Source organism: Anguilla anguilla, chromosome 19 (assembly GCF_013347855.1).
Source record: "Anguilla anguilla isolate fAngAng1 chromosome 19, fAngAng1.pri, whole genome shotgun sequence".
Lineage (NCBI taxonomy): Eukaryota > Metazoa > Chordata > Actinopteri > Anguilliformes > Anguillidae > Anguilla > Anguilla anguilla.
In genome coordinates this window covers 17,887,719-17,907,718 of record NC_049219.1, presented here as the reverse complement: position 1 = coordinate 17,907,718, position 20,000 = coordinate 17,887,719, and the positions used below count along the sequence as shown (strand labels likewise).

General features: G+C 48.7%; 1 protein-coding gene across 3 annotated transcripts in view; it reads right to left on the bottom strand.

The window, feature by feature from the left end:
* lmo3 (LIM domain only 3) overlaps window positions 1-20,000 on the bottom strand; it is a 45,072-nt gene that overhangs the window by 12,469 nt on the left and 12,603 nt on the right. For all 3 annotated transcript variants that reach the window (XM_035402491.1, XM_035402490.1, XM_035402489.1), the window contains exon 2: window positions 18,366-18,579. In XM_035402491.1, coding sequence (XP_035258382.1) covers window positions 18,366-18,571 — 206 coding nt within the window. In that variant the 5' untranslated portion in view covers window positions 18,572-18,579. The remainder of the gene's footprint in view (window positions 1-18,365; window positions 18,580-20,000) is intronic.

The window sequence follows — 20,000 nt, the reverse complement described above, 5'->3', positions numbered from 1 at the left end:
TGTGTCTGTGGGAGTGTGTGTGTGTGGGAGTATGTGTGTGTGTGTGTGTGTGTGTGTGTTTGTGTGTGTGTGGGAGTGTGTGTGTGTTTGTTTGTGTGTGTGGGATTGTGTGTGTGTTTTTTGTGTGTGTGTGGGAGTGTGTGTTTGTGTGTGTGGGAGTGTGTGTGTGTGTGTGTGTGTGTGTGTGTGTGTGGGAGTGGGAGTGTGTGTGTGTGTGTGTGTTTGTGTGTGTGTGTGGGAGTGTGTTTGTGTGTGTGTGTTTGTGTGTGTGTGTGGGAGTGTGTGTGTGTGTGAGTGTTTGTGTGTGTGTGTTTGTGTGTGTGTGTGGGAGTGTGTGAGTGTTTGTGTGTGTGTGTGTTTGTGTGTGTGTGTGGGAGTGTGTGTGTGTGTGTGTGGGAGTGTGTGTTTGTGTGTGTGGGAGTGGGAGTGTATGTGTGTGTGTGTGTGTGTGTTTGTGTGTGTGTGTGGGAGTGTGTTTGTGTGTGTGTGTTTGTGTGTGTGTGTGCGTGTGTGTGTGTGTGTGTGTGTTTGTGTGTGTGTGTGTGTGTGTGTGTGCGTGTGTGTGTGTGTGTGTGTGTTTGTGTGTGTGTGGGAGTGTGTGCGTGTGTGCGTGTGTGTGTGTGTGTGTTTGTGTGTGTGTGTGTGTGCGCTAGCACCTCCTGGAGGAGGGGAGGTGGTACAGCAGCACAGGGCATAGGGCCAGGGTCCTGTCTTCCTAGGGCAGACACACCTGTGGCAGAAGTGTGCTGTTTCAGGTGAAGTAATTAGAATATTACGCATTTAGTTTTGCTTCTTTTAATTAGAGTTAAAGTTTATTTTTTTGTGCCTGAAGTGTTTGAAGACGAGCCAGATCCCAGCCATGTTTAATTATCTGAGAAACGTGCTGGTGGAGGAGTGCTGCTTTGTGTGAGAGACGCTGAGAGGCTCCAGGTGGCCTGTGTGCTGCCTGCGATGCTGCCCTCCCTCCGGTGTCAATTAGAGAGCTTTTCTTTCAGCTGCAATAACCTCTGCAGTCAGATCAGCCTTACTGCATACACCGCACACCTCCTTGTTCCACACCCATAAAGCATACCTTTTCATATGAAATAGGTCTGACTTTCTCCCTGCCTGTTTTTAGGGAGAAAAAACTGCCCAAAACTGCCCATGTGTAATTAAACAAAATGTTACTTGCAGTGTTGCAAGTTCCAAGTTCTAGTTTCAAATGAGGAATTCAGAATGACTGAACTTCAGCCCCGGTGTGGGGGGAGAATTCACATTAAGTGACTGGTGATGAATAAACAAAAACATCCAGATATGTAGTTTCAATAAAGTTAATCTGTGGATAGTTTTTCAGAGGAGAAAAAAGCACTTTCTTTAGATATCTCTCCTCCCTGCAAGTCTCAGTGCTTCCCTGCTGAAGTGTCAAAGCTGTGTCAGTGCTTCCCTGCTGCAGTGTCAAAGCTGTGTCAGTGCTTCCCTGCTGCAGTGTCAAAGCTGTGTCAGTGCTTCCCTGCTGCAGTGTCAAAGCTGTGTCAGTGCTTCCCTGCTGCAGTGTCAAAGCTGTGTCAGTGCTTCCCTGCTGCAGTGTCAAAGCTGTGTCAGTGCTTCCCTGCTGCAGTGTCAAGGCTGTGTCAGTGCTTCCCTGCTGCAGTGTCAAAGCTGTGTCAGTGCTACGTGTGTGAAAGCGTGAGCTTATTCAGAGGTGAGGTTGGAACGCAGACACACGCAGACCCACGCAGACACACGCAGACCCCCCCCCCCCCGCCCTGTTACGAGCGCTCTTGCTAAAAGCCCTGGAGGCATTCTGTAATTGCACTGTTATGCCTAAAAATCCTGCCCACCATTAACCTCGCAGCACTACAATTTATTTCACAAGTCTGCCAATTACCTCGGCGGTGCTGCCCGATGCGAGAATGCGCTCACTCTGGACTCTGCGTCATTAAGCTGGACTTTTCACATGTGTGCAAACATCAGGGCTCGGAAAGGGCTCTTAAAACCATCAGTCATTAAGTATCTCAAGCACAGGCACAGGCATGGTCTCCATTCTGGCTCTTGTCTGGCGTCATGCTTGACTGAAAGGGTGCTTTGGATGGGTCAGTGCTCCCTACAGCGGCTTTGCTGTCTTCAAAACATTGAGTCATTTTATTTAGTTTAAAAAAAAAACCTTTCAGCGCTGTAGATAGGCACTGTGCTTCCACAAATCAAATATTTGTTTGTGATGCACATTTACTGGGGTGTACCCAAGTTATGGGTTTGTACTGTCATAGTTATTTTTAAAGGGCGTAGTTGTTTTTTTGTCGTTGTTGTTCAGTAATATTTATTGATTATGGATTTTTTGCACCAACCACCTGCAATTAAGCATCTTCTCTTGCGCAGCCAAGGCGCAGTTTGTGTTCCAGCCAGCAGGAGCGCCAGTGAGCGCCAGTGCGCTAAGTCTCCCTGTCGCGCGAGGATTCTTTCTTTCATCGCAATCCAAATGTACTTTTTCCCTGAAAAGCATCTGCAAGCGATTGAATGAAATGCAGCTATTACTGTAACCTTATGTTTCTAGTTAACTGGTAGCTTCATATTTGCGAATAGAAAAATCGATTCAGGGGACCCTGGCGACTCATCTCTGCATGTTCAGGTCTGTGCTCACCCCATTCGCCTGCACGGTCAGTCTCTTCCTGCACAGATGTATTTGTTCAAACCTCCTTTGATTCTCCCTGCCACTCGATCATCTGAGTCAGACAGATGCATAACTGTCATTATGCTCGTCAGTGCAAAGATATGAGTCAGGCTGCCAGTGTGCGCTGCAGCTCAGTAAGCAGCTGGGGTGGGGCTTCCTCTGCATCCCACAGCATTTAAACGAGTGCCATGTGAGGTGTGTGGTGTGTGTTATGATACTGTGTTTGTTATGAGGTGTGTGGTGTGTGTTATCAGGTGTACGCTGTTGGACGTGCTTTGATTAAGTGACAGGTTGCCTGATTTGAAAGCTGAGCTGAAGCTGATCATTAATAACACACAGGGCCTGTGTGCTTCTGCTGGGCTGTGTGTTTTTATAATGCACCTTCAGGAGCTTTGTGCTCACAGTAATAATGAAGCTATACACTCCCTTCTTTTTCAGCCTAATTTCATCTTCAAAAGCCACAAATTGTTTTTTTCCCCTGCAAAAAACTATTTACTACACATAACAAAAAAAAATAGATGAAGCCATGATTTTGTATTTATTGCTATCAAGTTTACTGCCTTGTAAGCATAATCAACAAACCTATGTTTCATGATATTTTTCTTTTATAAGTTCACTTGAAAATACTTTGTGCTCATTAGAAGAGTTTCCACATAGTACTCTGCTTTAAATGGGAGGGGTTATTTAAATTTTGGGAAATAACGATTGAGACATTTTAATCTGGGATACATATGAATTGGGATTTTTGAATAATTCCCCGTGGGAAAGAACTTATTTAATTTTAAGTATTATTAAAGGTAAAAAGTAATTAGTTGAAGTGATAAAGCATGACCAACTGTCAATCAATACATTTTTCTTTTGAAAATGTAATTAATTAGCCTTCTGAATAGCACAGAGCCTGGTGCATTGTGCTCTGTATATAAGGCTATAACATTAATGCATTAAGGATGATAATTCTTAAATTTCCCCTGGTGTAATGACACCTTATTGTTCTAAAGAGTTGGCATAAGTAGAAAATCAGTGGAAATGATCTCACTATTCAAGCTTGACAAAGGAGCAGACTGTAATAAAGGAAGTGAGCACAGCCAATTAATTTAATGAGAGCGCGCAGTAGCCTGGGGCCTGACCGAGCCCAAACATCAGAAATCTTTAAAAACGTGAATATTACCCGCAGTGTAACTGAAGCTTTAAGCACTGATGTGAGCCTCTTCATTAAAGTGGGAAGCGTCTCTGCTCATTATGTGGGACGTGATCCTGATCAGTGTCTCGCAGTGATGACGGCTCAGATAGAGCCCGTTATATTTTTATTCATTACGCACTTTTAGCCCGTTATATTTTTATTCACTACGCACTTTTAGCCCGTTATATTTTTATTCATTACGCACTTTTAGCCCGTTATATTTTTATTCATTACGCACTTTTAGCCCGTTATATTTTTATTCACTACGCACTTTTAGCCCGTTATATTTTTATTCGTTACGCACTTTTAGCCCGTTATATTTTTATTCACTACGCACTTTTAGCCCGTTATGGATATATTTTTATTCACTACGCACTTTTAGCCCGTTATATTTTTATTCACTACGCACTTTTAGCCCGTTATATTTTTATTCATTACGCACTTTTAGCCCGTTATATTTTTATTCATTACGCACTTTTAGCCCGTTATATTTTTATTCATTACGCACTTTTAGCCCGTTATATTTTTATTCATTACGCACTTTTAGCCCGTTATATTTTTATTCACTACGCACTTTTAGCCCGTTATATTTTTATTCATTACGCACTCTTAGCCCGTTATATTTTTATTCACTACGCACTTTTAGCCCGTTATATTTTTATTCACTACGCACTTTTAGCCCGTTATATTTTTATTCACTACGCACTTTTAGCCCGTTATATTTTTATTCACTACGCACTTTTAGCCCGTTATATTTTTATTCGTTACGCACTTTTAGCCCGTTATATTTTTATTCATTACGCACTTTTAGCCCGTTATATTTTTATTCACTACGCACTTTTAGCCCGTTATATTTTTATTCGTTACGCACTTTTAGCCCGTTATATTTTTATTCATTACGCACTTTTAGCCCGTTATATTTTTATTCATTACGCACTTTTAGCCCGTTATATTTTTATTCACTACGCACTTTTAGCCCGTTATATTTTTATTCACTACGCACTTTTAGCCCGTTATATTTTTATTCACTACGCACTTTTAGCCCGTTATATTTTTATTCATTACGCACTTTTAGCCCGTTATATTTTTATTCATTACGCACTTTTAGCCCGTTATATTTATATTCACTACGCACTTTTAGCCCGTTATATTTTTATTCACTACGCACTTTTAGCCCGTTATATTTTAATTCATTACGCACTTTTAGCCCGTTATATTTTTATTCACTACGCACTTTTAGCCCGTTATATTTTTATTCACTACGCACTTTTAGCCCGTTATATTTTTATTCACTACGCACTTTTAGCCCGTTATATTTTTATTCACTACGCACTTTTAGCCCGTTATATTTTTATTCATTACGCACTTTTAGCCCGTTATATTTTTATTCATTACGCACTTTTAGCCCGTTATATTTTTATTCACTACGCACTTTTAGCCCGTTATATTTTTATTCATTACGCACTTTTAGCCCGTTATATTTTATTCACTACGCACTTTTAGCCCGTTATATTTTTATTCATTACGCACTTTTAGCCCGTTATATTTTTATTCACTACGCACTTTTAGCCCGTTATATTTTTATTCATTACGCACTTTTAGCCCGTTATATTTTTATTCACTACGCACTTTTAGCCCGTTATATTTTTATTCATTACGCACTTTTAGCCCGTTATATTTTTATTCATTACGCACTTTTAGCCCGTTATATTTTTATTCACTACGCACTTTTAACCCGTTATATTTTTATTCATTACGCACTTTTAGCCCGTTATATTTTTATATTTTATGTACGCATCACCTGGGCTGTTCCTCTGCCCAAAAGCACACTGGCTGTTCAGGCTAGCCCAGCAGAGCTGTGCTGGAGCGGGTGCAGGGGTAGAGTGTTTATAAATGATTATCGCTTCCTAAACGCGAGGGGGGGGCTGCTGGGAAATCATCCCGCGGATCCCGCGCTCCGCGTCGTGCACGGAAAGGTGCAGATCCTCTGAGCGCCTTTTTAGCATCGCAGGGAGATTAAAGCAGCCTGCACAACTCACACCGAATCAGTGACCCTGTCCTTGCCCCCCACTAGCCCCCCCACCCCGCCCCTCTGTAATCTGCAGCCCCAGATCCCCCCCCCCGTAATCTGCACCCCCCCCCCACCTGCTATTCAGACACACATTTAATGAAAGATCCTGGCATGACCCAGCACAGCATCGATCGCGCTCCTCCCTCCCGCACGGCCTGCTGTCCGTCTGCTGAATAATGGCACTTCCTGTTGATGTGCTTTTAATTTTCCCAATCCCACAATCCCACAGCTCCGTGAAATTGCCCTGCCTCAACCGGCTCTCCGTTTCTGAATGAGTATGTCTGGCTGTAAAAGCAGTCAGAAATAACCCTTATGAAAACGTTAAACGCGTTTTATTTTCCTATAATAATAATTATTAAAACTCTGCATGCACCAAATGCTGAATTTTATCTGCAATTCCATACATGTCGAGGCATGCATTAAATGCACTGGTCCATCACATGGCGCAATTTAAAAAATGTAAAAATAAAACAATTAAAATTGCTGTAGCATCACTGGAAGATGTAATATAGTTAAGAAATGACTGATTTGGTGAGATGGACTCGTCGTGAGTGTGCGAGGGTCAGGAGTATATTCCTGCCACCCTAGTACTCATAGATAAAGAGCTCTGAATCCCTTAACTGCTGAATCTGAATCCCTTAACTGCTGAATCTGAATCCCTTAACTGCTGAATCTGAATCCCTTAACTGCTGAATCTGAATCCCTTAACTGCTGAATCTGAATCCCTTAACTGCTGAATCTGAATCCCTTAACTGCTGTTTATATCATCATTTAAATATTCAGACAGACCGTGGGCGGTTATGCCTTCTCTTCCGAAGCACCTCCATTTTCAAAGACATCCTTCAGAACGCTTTGAAGGGACAAACCCAGAAACGGCAGCTCTAGTCTTTTTAAATGCAGTGGGACTGTTTGCTGATTGGCTGTACGGCCTGTCGGAGTGATGGTTTTCCCAGCCTGCTCTGTGTCCCCTGCAGAAATGGGCGTGGCTTTGAAGGCCCAGCCTGGTCACACGGGACAGCGTTAATTGAGAGGTTGATGGGGGGGATGGGGGGGATGGGGGGGGGTTCAGAGAGGATCCTGTTGCAATGTGTTACCCCTGCGAATCAAGCGTGACCGCGGCTGCCCCCCCATCACTGCCCCCCCCCCCCACCCACCACCCAGTCTCCATCCAATCTCATCAGTGCGACTCCAGAGGTTAACTGGGGCTATATATAACATCCACACACCTACTGAACACTGCTGTAAGAGGCAGAACTGTACTTAACATTCACACGTGTACGTAACATCCACACACACTCACACACACAGGCACACGCGCACACACTCACACGCTCGCACACACGCACGCATGCACACTCTCTCTCTCACACACACACACACACACACACGCACATGCACACACACTCGGTCCGGGGCTTACAGTACTCAGAGGACAGTTTAAACTCGCTGGGGCTCCACAGAGGGGGGCGGGCAGTCCTTTCTCTGCAGGCTCAAAGCTGCATTCATCTGCCCCTGAAAGGGCCCCTCATTAATAATGTATGAGCTCATTTCCCCATCTGCCCCTGTCCCTCGCTGCTCTTTGGCATCAGTACTTAAAGGCAGGGGGCAGCACTGAGCAGCACTGAGACACAGAGCAGCACACTGAGCAGCACACTGAGCAGCACTGAGACACAGAGCAGCACACTGAGCAGCACACTGAGCAGCACTGAGACACAGAGCAGCACTGAGCAGCACTGAGACACAGAGCAGGACTGAGACACAGAGCAGCACACTGAGCAGCACTGAGACACAGAGCAGCACACTGAGCAGCACTGAGACACAGAGCAGCACTGAGACACAGAGCAGCACACTGAGCAGCACTGAGACACAGAGCAGCACACTGAGCAGCACTGAGACACAGAGCAGCACACTGAGCAGCACTGAGACACAGAGCAGCACACTGAGCAACACTGAGACACAGAGCAGCACACTGAGCAGCACTGAGACACAGAGCAGCACACTGAGCAGCACTGAGACACAGAGCAGCACACTGAGCAACACTGAGACACAGAGCAGCACACTGAGCAGCACTGAGACACAGAGCAGCGCACTGAGCAGCACAGTTATGGTCCTGCACACCACACCGCCCCCTTCAGGAGAGGTTGGGGACACAGCCTTTCAAACACTCTCACCGTAAACAACCCCCAGTACAGGGTTCCCTAACCCAACCCCCAGTACAGGGTTCCCTAACCCTAACCCAACCCCCAATACAGGGTACCCTAACCCAACCCCCAATACAGGTACCTACAGGGAGCCTTTCAGTGCTGACTACAGTAACATATGAAGAACAGGACAGAGAACAGGCCATTTGTTCACACTGAGGCCTCTAATCCAGAGGCCCTCATGCAGCTCACATTGCTCATATGACACGATGCTGGATATCAGTCAAACCTCTCAGGCTGACTGTGTTTGCTCCAGGGTCCAACAGCAGTGCCCCACAGGGAATCAAACCCGTGACCTCTGAGTTACAACCCCACTTCCCTCTGCGCTAACCCAGGCTGCCCCACTCTGTGGGTCCCGATCCCTTCACCTGTGCACCTGTGGGTCTCGATCCCTTCACCTGTGCACCTGTGGGTCTCGATCCCTTCACCTGTGCACCTGTGGGTCTCGATCCCTTCACCTGTGCACCTGCGGGTCCCGATCCCTTCACCTGTGCACCTGCGGGTCCCGATCCCTTCACCTGTGCACCTGCGGGTCCCGATCCCTTCACCTGTGCACCTGCGGGTCCCGATCCCTTCACCTGTGCACCTGCGGGTCCCGATCCCTTCACCTGTGCACCTGCGGGTCCCGATCCCTTCACCTGTGCACCTGCGGGTCCCGATCCCTTCACCTGTGCACCTGCGGGTCCCGATCCCTTCACCTGTGCACCTGCGGGTCCCGATCCCTTCACCTGTGCACCTGTGGGTCCCGATCCCTTCACCTCGCCCTTTTATCTTCCTGATGAACGTCCGCCCGTCATAGACAGAGAGAGCTACTGAGCGTGTGCAGGCGCCCCCCTCCCGTTGCGTAATCCCCAGGGCCGAGCTCAGGGCTGGAGCTGAGCGCGGTGGCTGTGCTGAGCGCGGTGGCGGTGCTGAGCGCGGTGGCGGTACTGAGCGCGGTGGCGGTGCTGAGCGCGGTGGCGGTACTGAGCAATGTATGCAGATGGGACTGACCGCCAACACGGCGCACAATGAGAATCCGCCAAAGGTCAGCTGGCCTCCCGACCCCGCTCCCGTTTAATTAAAAAGACAAAGAGCTGCCGACTCGTGGGGGGGGGGCTGTTATCACCGCTGGGGGGTGGGGTGGGGTGGGGTTATCACCGCTGGGGGGTGGCGTGGGGGTGCTCTTTCAGGAGGGGCCCAGCCCCCCCCAGATGGACGTAGGCTATTTTCTGGCCCTTTGATGTGAGCATAGGCGGGTTTATTAGGGGGCATTAGGGTTAATGCGGGCGATGCTGGGGTCTCACACTCAGGAAGCGAGGGAGGAGAGAGAGCTGAGGGTAAAGGAAATAAAGGAGAGGAAGTGAAGTTAAGCTCTGCGCAGTCATCCCCATTCTGAGCCCAATCAAGCAGCTGCTGCAGCTGACTCTCATCACCAAGTTATGAGCGACAGTGGGAAGTAAAATGCCAAGTTTGGCAAAGTGTAAAAACATGTGCAGTGTAAAATCAGCTCTGATCCTGAGATCGTACACGTGGCCCCTGATGGCCTGAACTCTGTCAGAGTAGATTTAACACTGAGAATCTTATGCAGAACATATATCGCTGTTTCTATGCATGTGTGTATGCTATGGCTGCATCTAACGCATTAGTGGAATTTCAACAAATTTAGAAAGTTATTTGTTCCACTAAGTTACTTCCCCCCCCCCCCGAGCCCCCATGGGCTCCTGGGTGGCCATTTCTGATCTGAGACAGGGGGGTTCAGATTTAATCTGGGGGGTTCAGCACCCCCGTTCGGCCAAAGGAGCAGTCTGTCAGGTCTTTCACATCACATCCACACAGCCAATCAGAGAGAGGCGTGTGTGTGGGCCCGCCTTTCACATCACATCCACACAGCCAATCAGAGAGAGGCGTATGTGTGGGCCCGCCTTTCACATCGCATCCACACAGCCAATCAGAGAGAGGCGTGTGTGTGGGCCCGCCTTTCACATCACATCCACATAGCCAATCAGATAGAGGCGTGTGTGTGGGCCCGCCTTTCACATCACATCCACACAGCCAATCAGAGAGAGGCGTGTGTGGGGGCCCGCCCAACGCGGAGCAGAAATGCTGAGGTAGTGGCGGAGGTAATGCAGAGGGGGATTATGGGTTTTCTCCCTGGGAGATCTGAGCGCCGGCACCACAGAGACCACTCGATGAACCCTGACCCGTGAAAAGCAATTTCAGTCCCAGATCTGAGAGATGTAACTGACTGTCTGCATTACAGTGGAGAAAATTAAAGCCGGTCTCTAATGCATACAAACTGATGGGGGAATCCGCCACTGAACACCCAAAGCTCGCTCTGTTTGGGCTATGAAATGCAACCGCAGTTTGCCTCTCAAATCTACATTAATACTTGCTCCAGTCTGCTCATACTTTTCATGTAATTACAGGACATGGATCTCATTTCAGCTTTGTGGGGGGACAACAAACGAGATTTTAATTACGATTTTTTATTTTTATTTTTTGATATGGGGTGGGGGGCACTAACAGTACTACCCAATACAACATGATAATATAGGCTGGGGCCATTAGATTATTTCCCAAAGCTGGAGGGGTACGTGTGTCATCACCCCTCCCCCGCCCCCCCCCCCGCCCATCCTGGGATCTGGGTACATGCCTGATGTGTTGTCCCAGCTGAATTGTATCATTAATTACAATTTACTGTCATAATGGCCTGGATTCAATCCACATTTATTCTTACGTACGTCTCAAAAAAGACACACAGAGTGTTTATATTTTTAATATCAATTTATGTCATTCATTTTGATTGCTCAGAGAAAACTGTCAGCTGTTTTTGAAAACTGTCACACTGTGTGTTCCGGTGACATGCACACACGCACACGCGCACACGCACACACACACACACACACACACACAGTACAGAGCTGAGCTGATCTGCAGAGCTTGTGAAGCATGTCCCTATAAAGGCAGAAAGGGGTATCTTTGCAGTGCTGAGGCTGGGGGAGCAGGGGCAGCTGCTGTTAGCTTGTGCAGAATAAACAGCAGACATGACGGCTGGATCTCTGAGCAGGAGCTACGCAGGCTGTAGGCCTGTCACAGCGAGCGCAAGCTCCTCTCAGATCTACTGCTACCCGCACACCGTTACCCGCACACCGCCACCCGCACACTGTCACCCGCTCTCTCTGTCCGCCTGAGCGCAGTGAGAGAGAACAATATCAGTGTATCAGCAGAATACTTTAGGGGGGATTTTTCATCCTCTTCTGCAGTTTTGTTCCAATATCAACAAAAATGCGTGTAAACTAGAAAAAAGAACCCTGGATTTAAAAACAAAAAAGTGTTTGTCCTTAACTCACAGTCACAAGCCTGGATTCAATCTGCATTTGTCTTTAATTACCTTTTACTGTGTGTGTGTGTGTGTGTGTGTGTGTCTGCCTTATTGTTTTAAACACAAGCACATTTTCCCCATTTTTATTTTTATCTTAAATATAAAAAATAATGCTTGCATTGATCTAACGGTGTTCTGGATTAAATCAACATTTGTCCCAAACTTTGACTTAAAAAAATAACTTATTTCAAAATATAAAAATAAGGCGGGGGTCGGACGGCGCGGGGGGGGTGGGGGGGGGCGAGAGGAAGCGGGCGGGGGTCGGACGGGGGGGGCGAGCGACATTGGGGGGGGAGGTGAGAGGAAGCGGGCGGGGGTCGGACGGCGCGGGGCAGAAAGCGAGCGGGAGGACATCGTGATGCGGCTGCTCCACGGCGAGCCCAGCCCTGGCCTACATGCAGCACCACGGTCCTCTAAAGAGACGTCTCTCCTGACCCCTCAGCTGACAGTTATTAATAACAACGCGCTGGGAGCAGTTCACCTTGTAGTGATAAAGCTCTGCGCTTCCCCTTCACAAGCAGCTGCAGCAGGAGCATCCCCGGAAGGAGCGCGTTTTTACAATGTATATGCACACACACACACACACACACACACACACACACACACACACACACACACACACACACACACACACATGCACATACATCTGTACATATGTGTAAAAGATGGTGAGACACTGACGAATTGTCAGTCTCAAAAGCAGTGTCGAAATAACAGAAGTGTTTGTTGTTTTATTTTTTAAAAGGGAGCGATGTTTGATTGTAGCCTATTAAAAATCTCAGTAAACTCTTATTGCTGAGTAATTAAGCCTAATCAATATTCCGCCGTTCAGCTTTTATTGTGAAGGACAGTAAATGGCGCTGCTGAGAGCTGGTGGTGTGTAGTGTGTAAGCCTGTTTCACACAGACACACCAGTGCGTATTCAGCAGGAGAAACAGCGTCGCACAGGAGCGTACACAAGGCTGTAAGGTGCACCATGGCTGCCCCAGGACATTACACACTTTCCCCTGTCAGCTCTGTCTTCATCCCTAACCCCGAACCCCGATCCCTCAACCCTCAACCCCGAACCCTCAACCCCAAACCCCAAACCCTCAACCCCAAACCCCGAACCCTCAACCCCAAACCCCGAACCCTGCGTAAAAAGCATAAGACGTAAACGAGCCCTGTCCCTCTCATTCTGGGCTGCTGGGCTCAGGGTTAAGTGAGCGGCCTGTCCCGCAGAGGGACAGTGAAATGGAGTGTTTGCTGGCTGCCAGACCACGGCCCGTTGCCCCGGCGATCTCACACGCGGGTCGTGTTCTTTACAAAATTGAATTTAAAAAATATTTCCTTTTGATTCAAGTCACGTTGTAGATATTTCTTTTGTATCAAGCATTACTGGAAGGTCAAGGGTTCTCTCCCCCCCCCCCATGCATTTACATTTCAAGGGCGGTAACTTTGGGCTCGTCCTCAGTGCCATAACTGCCAAGGAAGTGTCGGCTCGAAGTGGGAAACATGACAGAAGAATGTTTCTCGGGCGCGAGGCCGAAGGCGGCGGTGACAGCGGCGTGTGCAGCGCGCGGTTCTGTGACCTCTCAGAGAACAGCGTTCGCTCCCGAGCCATCGCAGCGCAGGTGCGGCTCCGGCCCGAAACACACAGCATCATCTGGGGCGCGGAGCGTCCGCAGAGCCGACCTTGCACACGCGCCCTTTGGACTTGCAGATTTACCAGCGGGGGCTGTTTACAAATGCAGCGCACTCGCGGACACGGGGGGGGGACGGGGGGGCGGGGGGGTGAGAAATGGAGGCAGAATAACCGCTCAGATTTTCTGTGTAGATTACGACGGGATCCGTCAATATTTCTTGGTGTAAAAATGAATCTGGAAATCATGTAGCATGTTTCTGCTGTAATCTGGCGCATCGATCCCCCGCCCTGCGTACTTTATTTGATCCATTCTTCTTCCATTTGTCAAATGCATTTGAAGTCTGACTCTGGGGCTTTGAGTTTGCGGTGATTTATTTGTATTTGAGAGCGCACGTCAGCCGTTTGCAGTATTTTGTAGCTGCAGCAGACGATCTCGTGTTAAAATCTTAAATAGGGCCAGAGGGTAGAGCTTGTCAGCGTGTCGATGTAGGTTTGATCCAATATTTACAGCTGACAACTCGGAATAAAATGTTTGTTCCACAGATTTAGTAAGCACAGATATGCCTTTCGGCTCTCGCTGTTTTATGGGCTTCTCGCATGCCATAGATCTGCCATTCCCAGCTTTAAACAGCAGTGCACTGTGGGCCTGCTTTACTAAGGCCTTCAGCACACACTAACCAATAACGGGACCAATGATTGGTCACGGTATTCATTTTGCACCAATCGTTGGTTGTGTTATTAGTTTTGTGTGAAAGGCTTTGCATGCGCTAAAGGTCTTAGTAAATCAGGCCTTAATATCGGGAACAGGGAGGAGCATCAGTACTTTCCAAAGTTAACATGATATTTTTACCTTTTTTCTGGTGTTGCTCAGACTGCTTCCATGACTGAATCATTTTTGAGATTCATATACGAGATGTTAATCTTGGATCAGGGCCTGGACTGACCTGGACTTCTCTGCAATGGGGAAACCATTGAGCGGCTGGTTTAATGGTTTAAAATCCCCTCCATATACGCACCCTGTAATGAGCTCACGCCTGTCCCCACAAAGGGACTGCAGGGGGCCAGGGGCCTGGGGCCGTAAGCCCAGGGATCCCAGCTCATTTAGAGGCCCTTGCACATGCCCGTCCTGCTTGTGTTCTCAGGGGCATCGAGTCTTCTGGCGGTTCTGTTCAGCTTTAAACTAACGTCCCACGTGCGTCTCACAGTTTGGGATAGGAGTGGACATGATCTCAGTCTCTGAGGTGCAGCTGACGGGCTGCAGAAGAGCAGGCAGCTCCGAGGGAACAGAATCGCCCCGCCCCGCCCCGCCCCGCCCCGTTCCGCCTCGCCCCGCCCCGCCCCGCCCCGCCCCGCCCCGCCCCGCCCCGCCCCACCTTTCCCCTCTTCACCTGAATTCATTTACATATCATTTGAATAAATTATAGATATTTACAGATATCATTTGAATAGATCTTAGAGGGCCTTTCTGAAGGTGTGCCAGGTTTGTCCCATTCTTGACATGTTCACTTTATCTGCCCGTTTACTCATGGTTTTTGTTTGTTTTTGTTTGTACAGAAACTGTGTGCGATTCTCTGAGTGCATTTCCTGGCAGAGCACCCGGTTACTTCTCCCCCGTACCCTTGAAGGACAATGACCCAGAATCTCCAATCATATTCCAGCGAGGGTCACTGACAGAATGTCGGGTGAGTCACGCCATAATTTAATCGGCTTTTATTGGAAATGCATGAAATCTTTAACTTTTAATTTCGGTTCTACTCAGTAGCCGTGCTCTGTTTGCCTTGCTCAGGCAGCCTGTCGCTCTGTCAGTTAGCCGCTCGTCCTGCCGCTCTGTCAGTTAGCCGCTCGTCCTGCCACTCTGTCAGTTAGCCGCTCGTCCCGCTGCTCTGTCAGTTAGCCGTGCAGCCTGCCGCTCTGTCAGTTAGCCGCTCTGTCAGTTAGCCGCTCGTCCCGCCGCTCTGTCAGTTAGCCGCTCGTCCCGCCGCTCTGTCAGTTAGCCGCTCGTCCCGCCGCTCTGTCAGTTAGCCGCTCGTCCCGCCACTCTGTCAGTTAGCCGCACAGCTCGCCGCTCTGTCAGTTAGCCGTGCAGCTCGCCGCTCTGTCAGTTAGCCGCTCGTCCCGCCGCTCTGTCAGTTAGCCGCGCAGCTCGCCGCTCTGTCAGTTAGCCGCGCAGCTCGCCGCTCTGTCAGTTAGCCGCGCAGCTCGCTGCTCTGTCAGTTAGCCGCACAGCTCGCCGCTCTGTCAGTTAGCCGCTCGTCCCGCCGCTCTGTCAGTTAGCCGCTCGTCCCGCCGCTCTGTCAGTTAGCCGCTCGTCCTGCTGCTCTGTCAGTTAGCCGCGCAGCTCGCTGCTCTGTCAGTTAGCCGTGCAGCTCGCCGCTCTGTCAGTTAGCCGCTCGTCCCGCCGCTCTGTCAGTTAGCCGCTCGTCCCGCCGCTCTGTCAGTTAGCCGCTCGTCCCGCTGCTCTGTCAGTTAGCCGCTCGTCCCGCTGCTCTGTCAGTTAGCCGCTCGTCCCGCCGCTCTGTCAGTTAGCCGCTCGTCCCGCCGCTCTGTCAGTTAGCCGCTCGTCCCGCTGCTCTGTCAGTTAGCCGCTCGTCCCGCTGCTCTGTCAGTTAGCCGTGCAGCTCGCCGCTCTGTCAGTTAGCCGCGCAGCTCGCTGCTCTGTCAGTTAGCCGCTCGTCCCGCTGCTCTGTCAGTTAGCCGTGCAGCTCGCCGCTCTGTCAGTTAGCCGCGCAGCTCGCTGCTCTGTCAGTTAGCCGCTCGTCCCGCTGCTCTGTCAGTTAGCCGCTCGTCCTGCTGCTCTGTCAGTTAGCCGTGCAGCTCGCTGCTCTGTCAGTTAGCCGTGCAGCTCGCCGCTCTGTCAGTTAGCCGCTGGTCCCGCGCTTGCACACACCACTGGCCTGCCTGCCACGTCCGTGCCTGATAACTCTGAACTTTGACATCCATAAAACTCCCTCTCCTCCACCCCCTCGCATGTGTTCATGAATGGCAACTATGTTTGGGCTGGGAGTATCTCCCTTTTCAGAACCAAATCCCTTCCCATCAGACTCGGGCGCACCCCCCAGTAAAGATGCGGCAGTCCCAGACCGCACACACACACCCCCGCGCTGACATTCCGTGAAACACAGCGTCACACGTGTGAGAATGGCAGTATGAACCAAAGATACTCTTATTTAACTAAAGATACCCTTATTTAGGTTTGTTTGTACGTTAGTGTATAACAGATGCCTGGGGGATCTCAGTGCTGATTTAGAATTTTATTTTTTTAAAGTAAGCCTTTCTTTGTAAGAAGGCATCAGTGCTCACTTATGCCAAACCATGCTTTACAATGTGTTTATCTTTCTCTGGTAGCCAGCTTGCCACAGCACTGATAAATCTACAAATTTTGACGGGTCTGTGGTTTTGCTTGCATTTACAATCTTCGTAAAACCACTCTTGAGGAAAATTGAAGTTGCAGTGGAAAAAGAATGAATGAATAGATAAATAACCCATCACCACCCCGTGCGGTTTTTTAAATAGATGCTGGAATTACTGATGTCCAATAATTCTTTCATGTTTGCATTCGGGCCTCCATCCTGTTCCAGGATTTCTGAACCTGTGCTATGCTTTGTGCAAAATAAGGACCCGAATAACTAGAAGGCGCTAGTTTCTCATTTTGGTGCTGCTTGAGGAATTAATATTTTAGGGGAAAGTAATCCTGTACACGTGTGAGTGACAGACTCAGACTGCAGAGGCAGCGTGTGTGTGTGTGCGTGTGTGTGCGCGTACATGTATGTGTATGTATGTATGTATGTGTGTGCGTGTGCGTGTGTGTGCTGCAGCTCTGTGATAGACTGCACTGCTCTCATCTGCATAAATGATGCACACAGCAGAATTAAATTCACCTGACCGGGGTGAGAAGAGAGAGAGGCCGATAAACAAACACACATCTGTCCTGTAACACAGCTGGGCCTCCCTGTGAGCTTCAGAGAAATATTCAGCGGGTTCCACAGTGTGCCGTACAGCAGTGTGGAATTCTGAGGAGTAATGTGTCATACAGCAGTGTGGAATTCTGGGGAATAATGTGTCATACAGCAGTGTGGAATTCTGGGGAATAATGTGTCATACAGCAGTGTGGAATTCTGAGGAATCCTAACAGATCACTCATCAGCACAGCACAGAGCACAACTCAGCAAAGTACCAATCACAGCACAGTTTAGCTCAGCTCAGCTCAGCACAGTACGGCACAGCACAGATCCTTCCACAAGCTGCCACACCAAACACTGATCGGTAAAATACAACCTTTCTCTTTAAACACACAGATCAATGGATGTGCTTTTCTGTTGATACAGACTAAACAAAATCATATCTGAACCTTTGATACAGTAAAAAAGAAAGAAAAAGAAACGATGTTCCATTTGCAGAGTTGTTTCTGATACGCTGCATAATGGCGGCTGCATGATAACGCCAGGGGCCGTGCAAAAAGTGACACAGTGTTTAGTAAAAGAAAGTCACGGCACGAGGAGCGTCTGTGACACGGCCTGAGTGCGGGACGGTCAGGAGACGCCGGAGGGTCAGAATTAAGCCTGCACTCCTGCTCCGGGCAGAGAGCCCAGCGTTGTGCTACGCTTTGCTCCCCGATCAGCTTTTACAGTTAGTGGCGTGTTTCCTATGGTGTGTTCTACTGCCTGTATGTTTATCTAAATTACGGATCAATCATGGTGAAAAAAACGTTTTCATCTATTACAATTATTAAACACCCTGAATTCACCCTGAACTAATAACAAATATTGAATGAGTGAATGAATGAATGAATATTGTTCTGAAAAGCACAGAAATTGACTGTCCGTCAGCACAGAATCGATCTGTCTCTGGCTTTTTTCTCTCTGCCGTGCCCTAAAGTCTGGGGATTATTCCAGGCCTATATCACTCTGCCGCAGTACTACACACAGTCACTCCGTCTCCGGCACTTAAACCAATCAGGATGTCTTTCAGATCAGTCAAACCAGTGAGGGAGCAATAGTCATGTGACACTTTCTCTGACCAATCAGCCCTTAAACTCAATCAGAAAGCCTCAGCATGGATCAAATCAAGCGAAAAGTGAGTGAGTGCGTGTGAGTGTGTGTGCATGCTTGAGTGCGTGTGCGCGCATGTGTGTTTGTGAGAGTGTGTGTGGGTGCATGTGTCTGTGTGTGTGGGCGTGGCCTGTGTGTTTGTGAGAGAGTGTGTGCGTGCATGTGTCTGTGTGTGTGGGCGTGGCCTGTGCTGAGAGTGGGCAGGGTGGAGGGATGGGGGCGGGGCTCACCGTAGGTAGTCCCGCCTGCACAGGATGAGGTTGGCCTTGGTGTAGAGGGTGGAGCCCACCTCGCCCAGCCGGCAGTCGCAGCAGGCGCACTTCAGGCAGTCCTCGTGCCAGTACTTGTCCAGCGCCTTCAGCAGGTAGCGGTCTTTGATCTTCCTGTTGCAGCCAGCACAGCCCTTCGGCTTGGTGTCCGGCTGGACCGAGAGCATTTGTATACCTGCGGGGAGGAAGGCCAGCGTTAGCCGCGGTACACAGGAACGCCAGCGTTAGCCGCGGTACACAGGAACGCCAGCGTTAGCCGCGGTACACAGGAACGCCAGCGTTAGCCGCGGTACACAGGAAGACCAGCGTTAGCCGCGGTACACAGGAACGCCAGCGTTAGCCGCGATACACAGGAACACCAGCGTTAGCCGCGATACACAGGAAGGCCAGCGTTAGCCCCGGTACGCAGGAACACCAGCGTTAGCCGCGGTACGCAGGAACGCCAGCGTTAGCCGCGGTACACAGGAACGCCAGCGTTAGCCGCGGTACACAGGAACACCAGCATTAGCCTCGGTACGCCAACGTTAGCCGCGGTACGCAGGAACACCAACGTTAGCCTCGGTACACAGGAATGCCAGCATTAGCCGCGGTACACAGGAACGCCAGCATTAGCCGCGGTACACAGGAATGCCAGCATTAGCCGCGGTACACAGGAACGCCAGCATTAGCCGCGGTACACAGGAACACCAACGTTAGCCACGCGCAGTACGCACGAACACCAACGTCAGCCACGAGCGGTACACTGGAACACCAACGTTAGCCGCGAGCGGTACACAGGAACGCCAACGTTAGCCGCGAGCGGTACACAGGAACGCCAACGTTAGCCGCGGTACACAGGAACGCCAACGTTAGCCGCAGTACACAGGAACGCCAGCATTAGCCGCGGTACACAGGAACGCTAGCATTAGCCGTGGTACGCAGGTACTGGTGTAAGGAGACATTGCCATTTCTGCTGCTTCGCCAAAAGAAGCTTAGTGACTGTGCTCGTGATCATTCAACCCAGAGGTTTTTACACAGTTACACAAGGGATCATTCTAATACTCTTTCAGAGTAAGCTGTACTATAGCACAGCTGATTTAACACTAAATGTTTTGTTGATTTTAATAATATTTATTGATGATATTATTGTGTAACAAAAACTGCAAAACTGATTTCTTCTGATGATCTACTTTCTGCTTAGTTAATTCTGTACAACACTGTTACTGTACAATATCCTAGATATTGTCATTTTTGTTACTCAATAACTGTAATCTGTAATTTCCATTATTTAGCTACGACCATGCATGTGACTAGGAGGACAAATATTTCCGTTATTTAGTAACATGAAGGGCAGTAACTATAACAACGCGCATTTCAGTGGAGGTCCATCTGGCAGTGTTATAGTACATGTACATGGAAAAAATACTGGATTCTAAAAATAAGCACAGAAACGCTTTCTTAAAAAAAATTTTTTTAAATCACACACGGTCACACAATTTTATATTGTCAATTTCCTAGATAACATTCAGTCAAATTTCCCCTTATTTAGATCTCTAGTCTCTTAGAATTAAAAAAAAAGATTTTGGATAGGTTTTTTCTTTGGATTTCATCCACCCA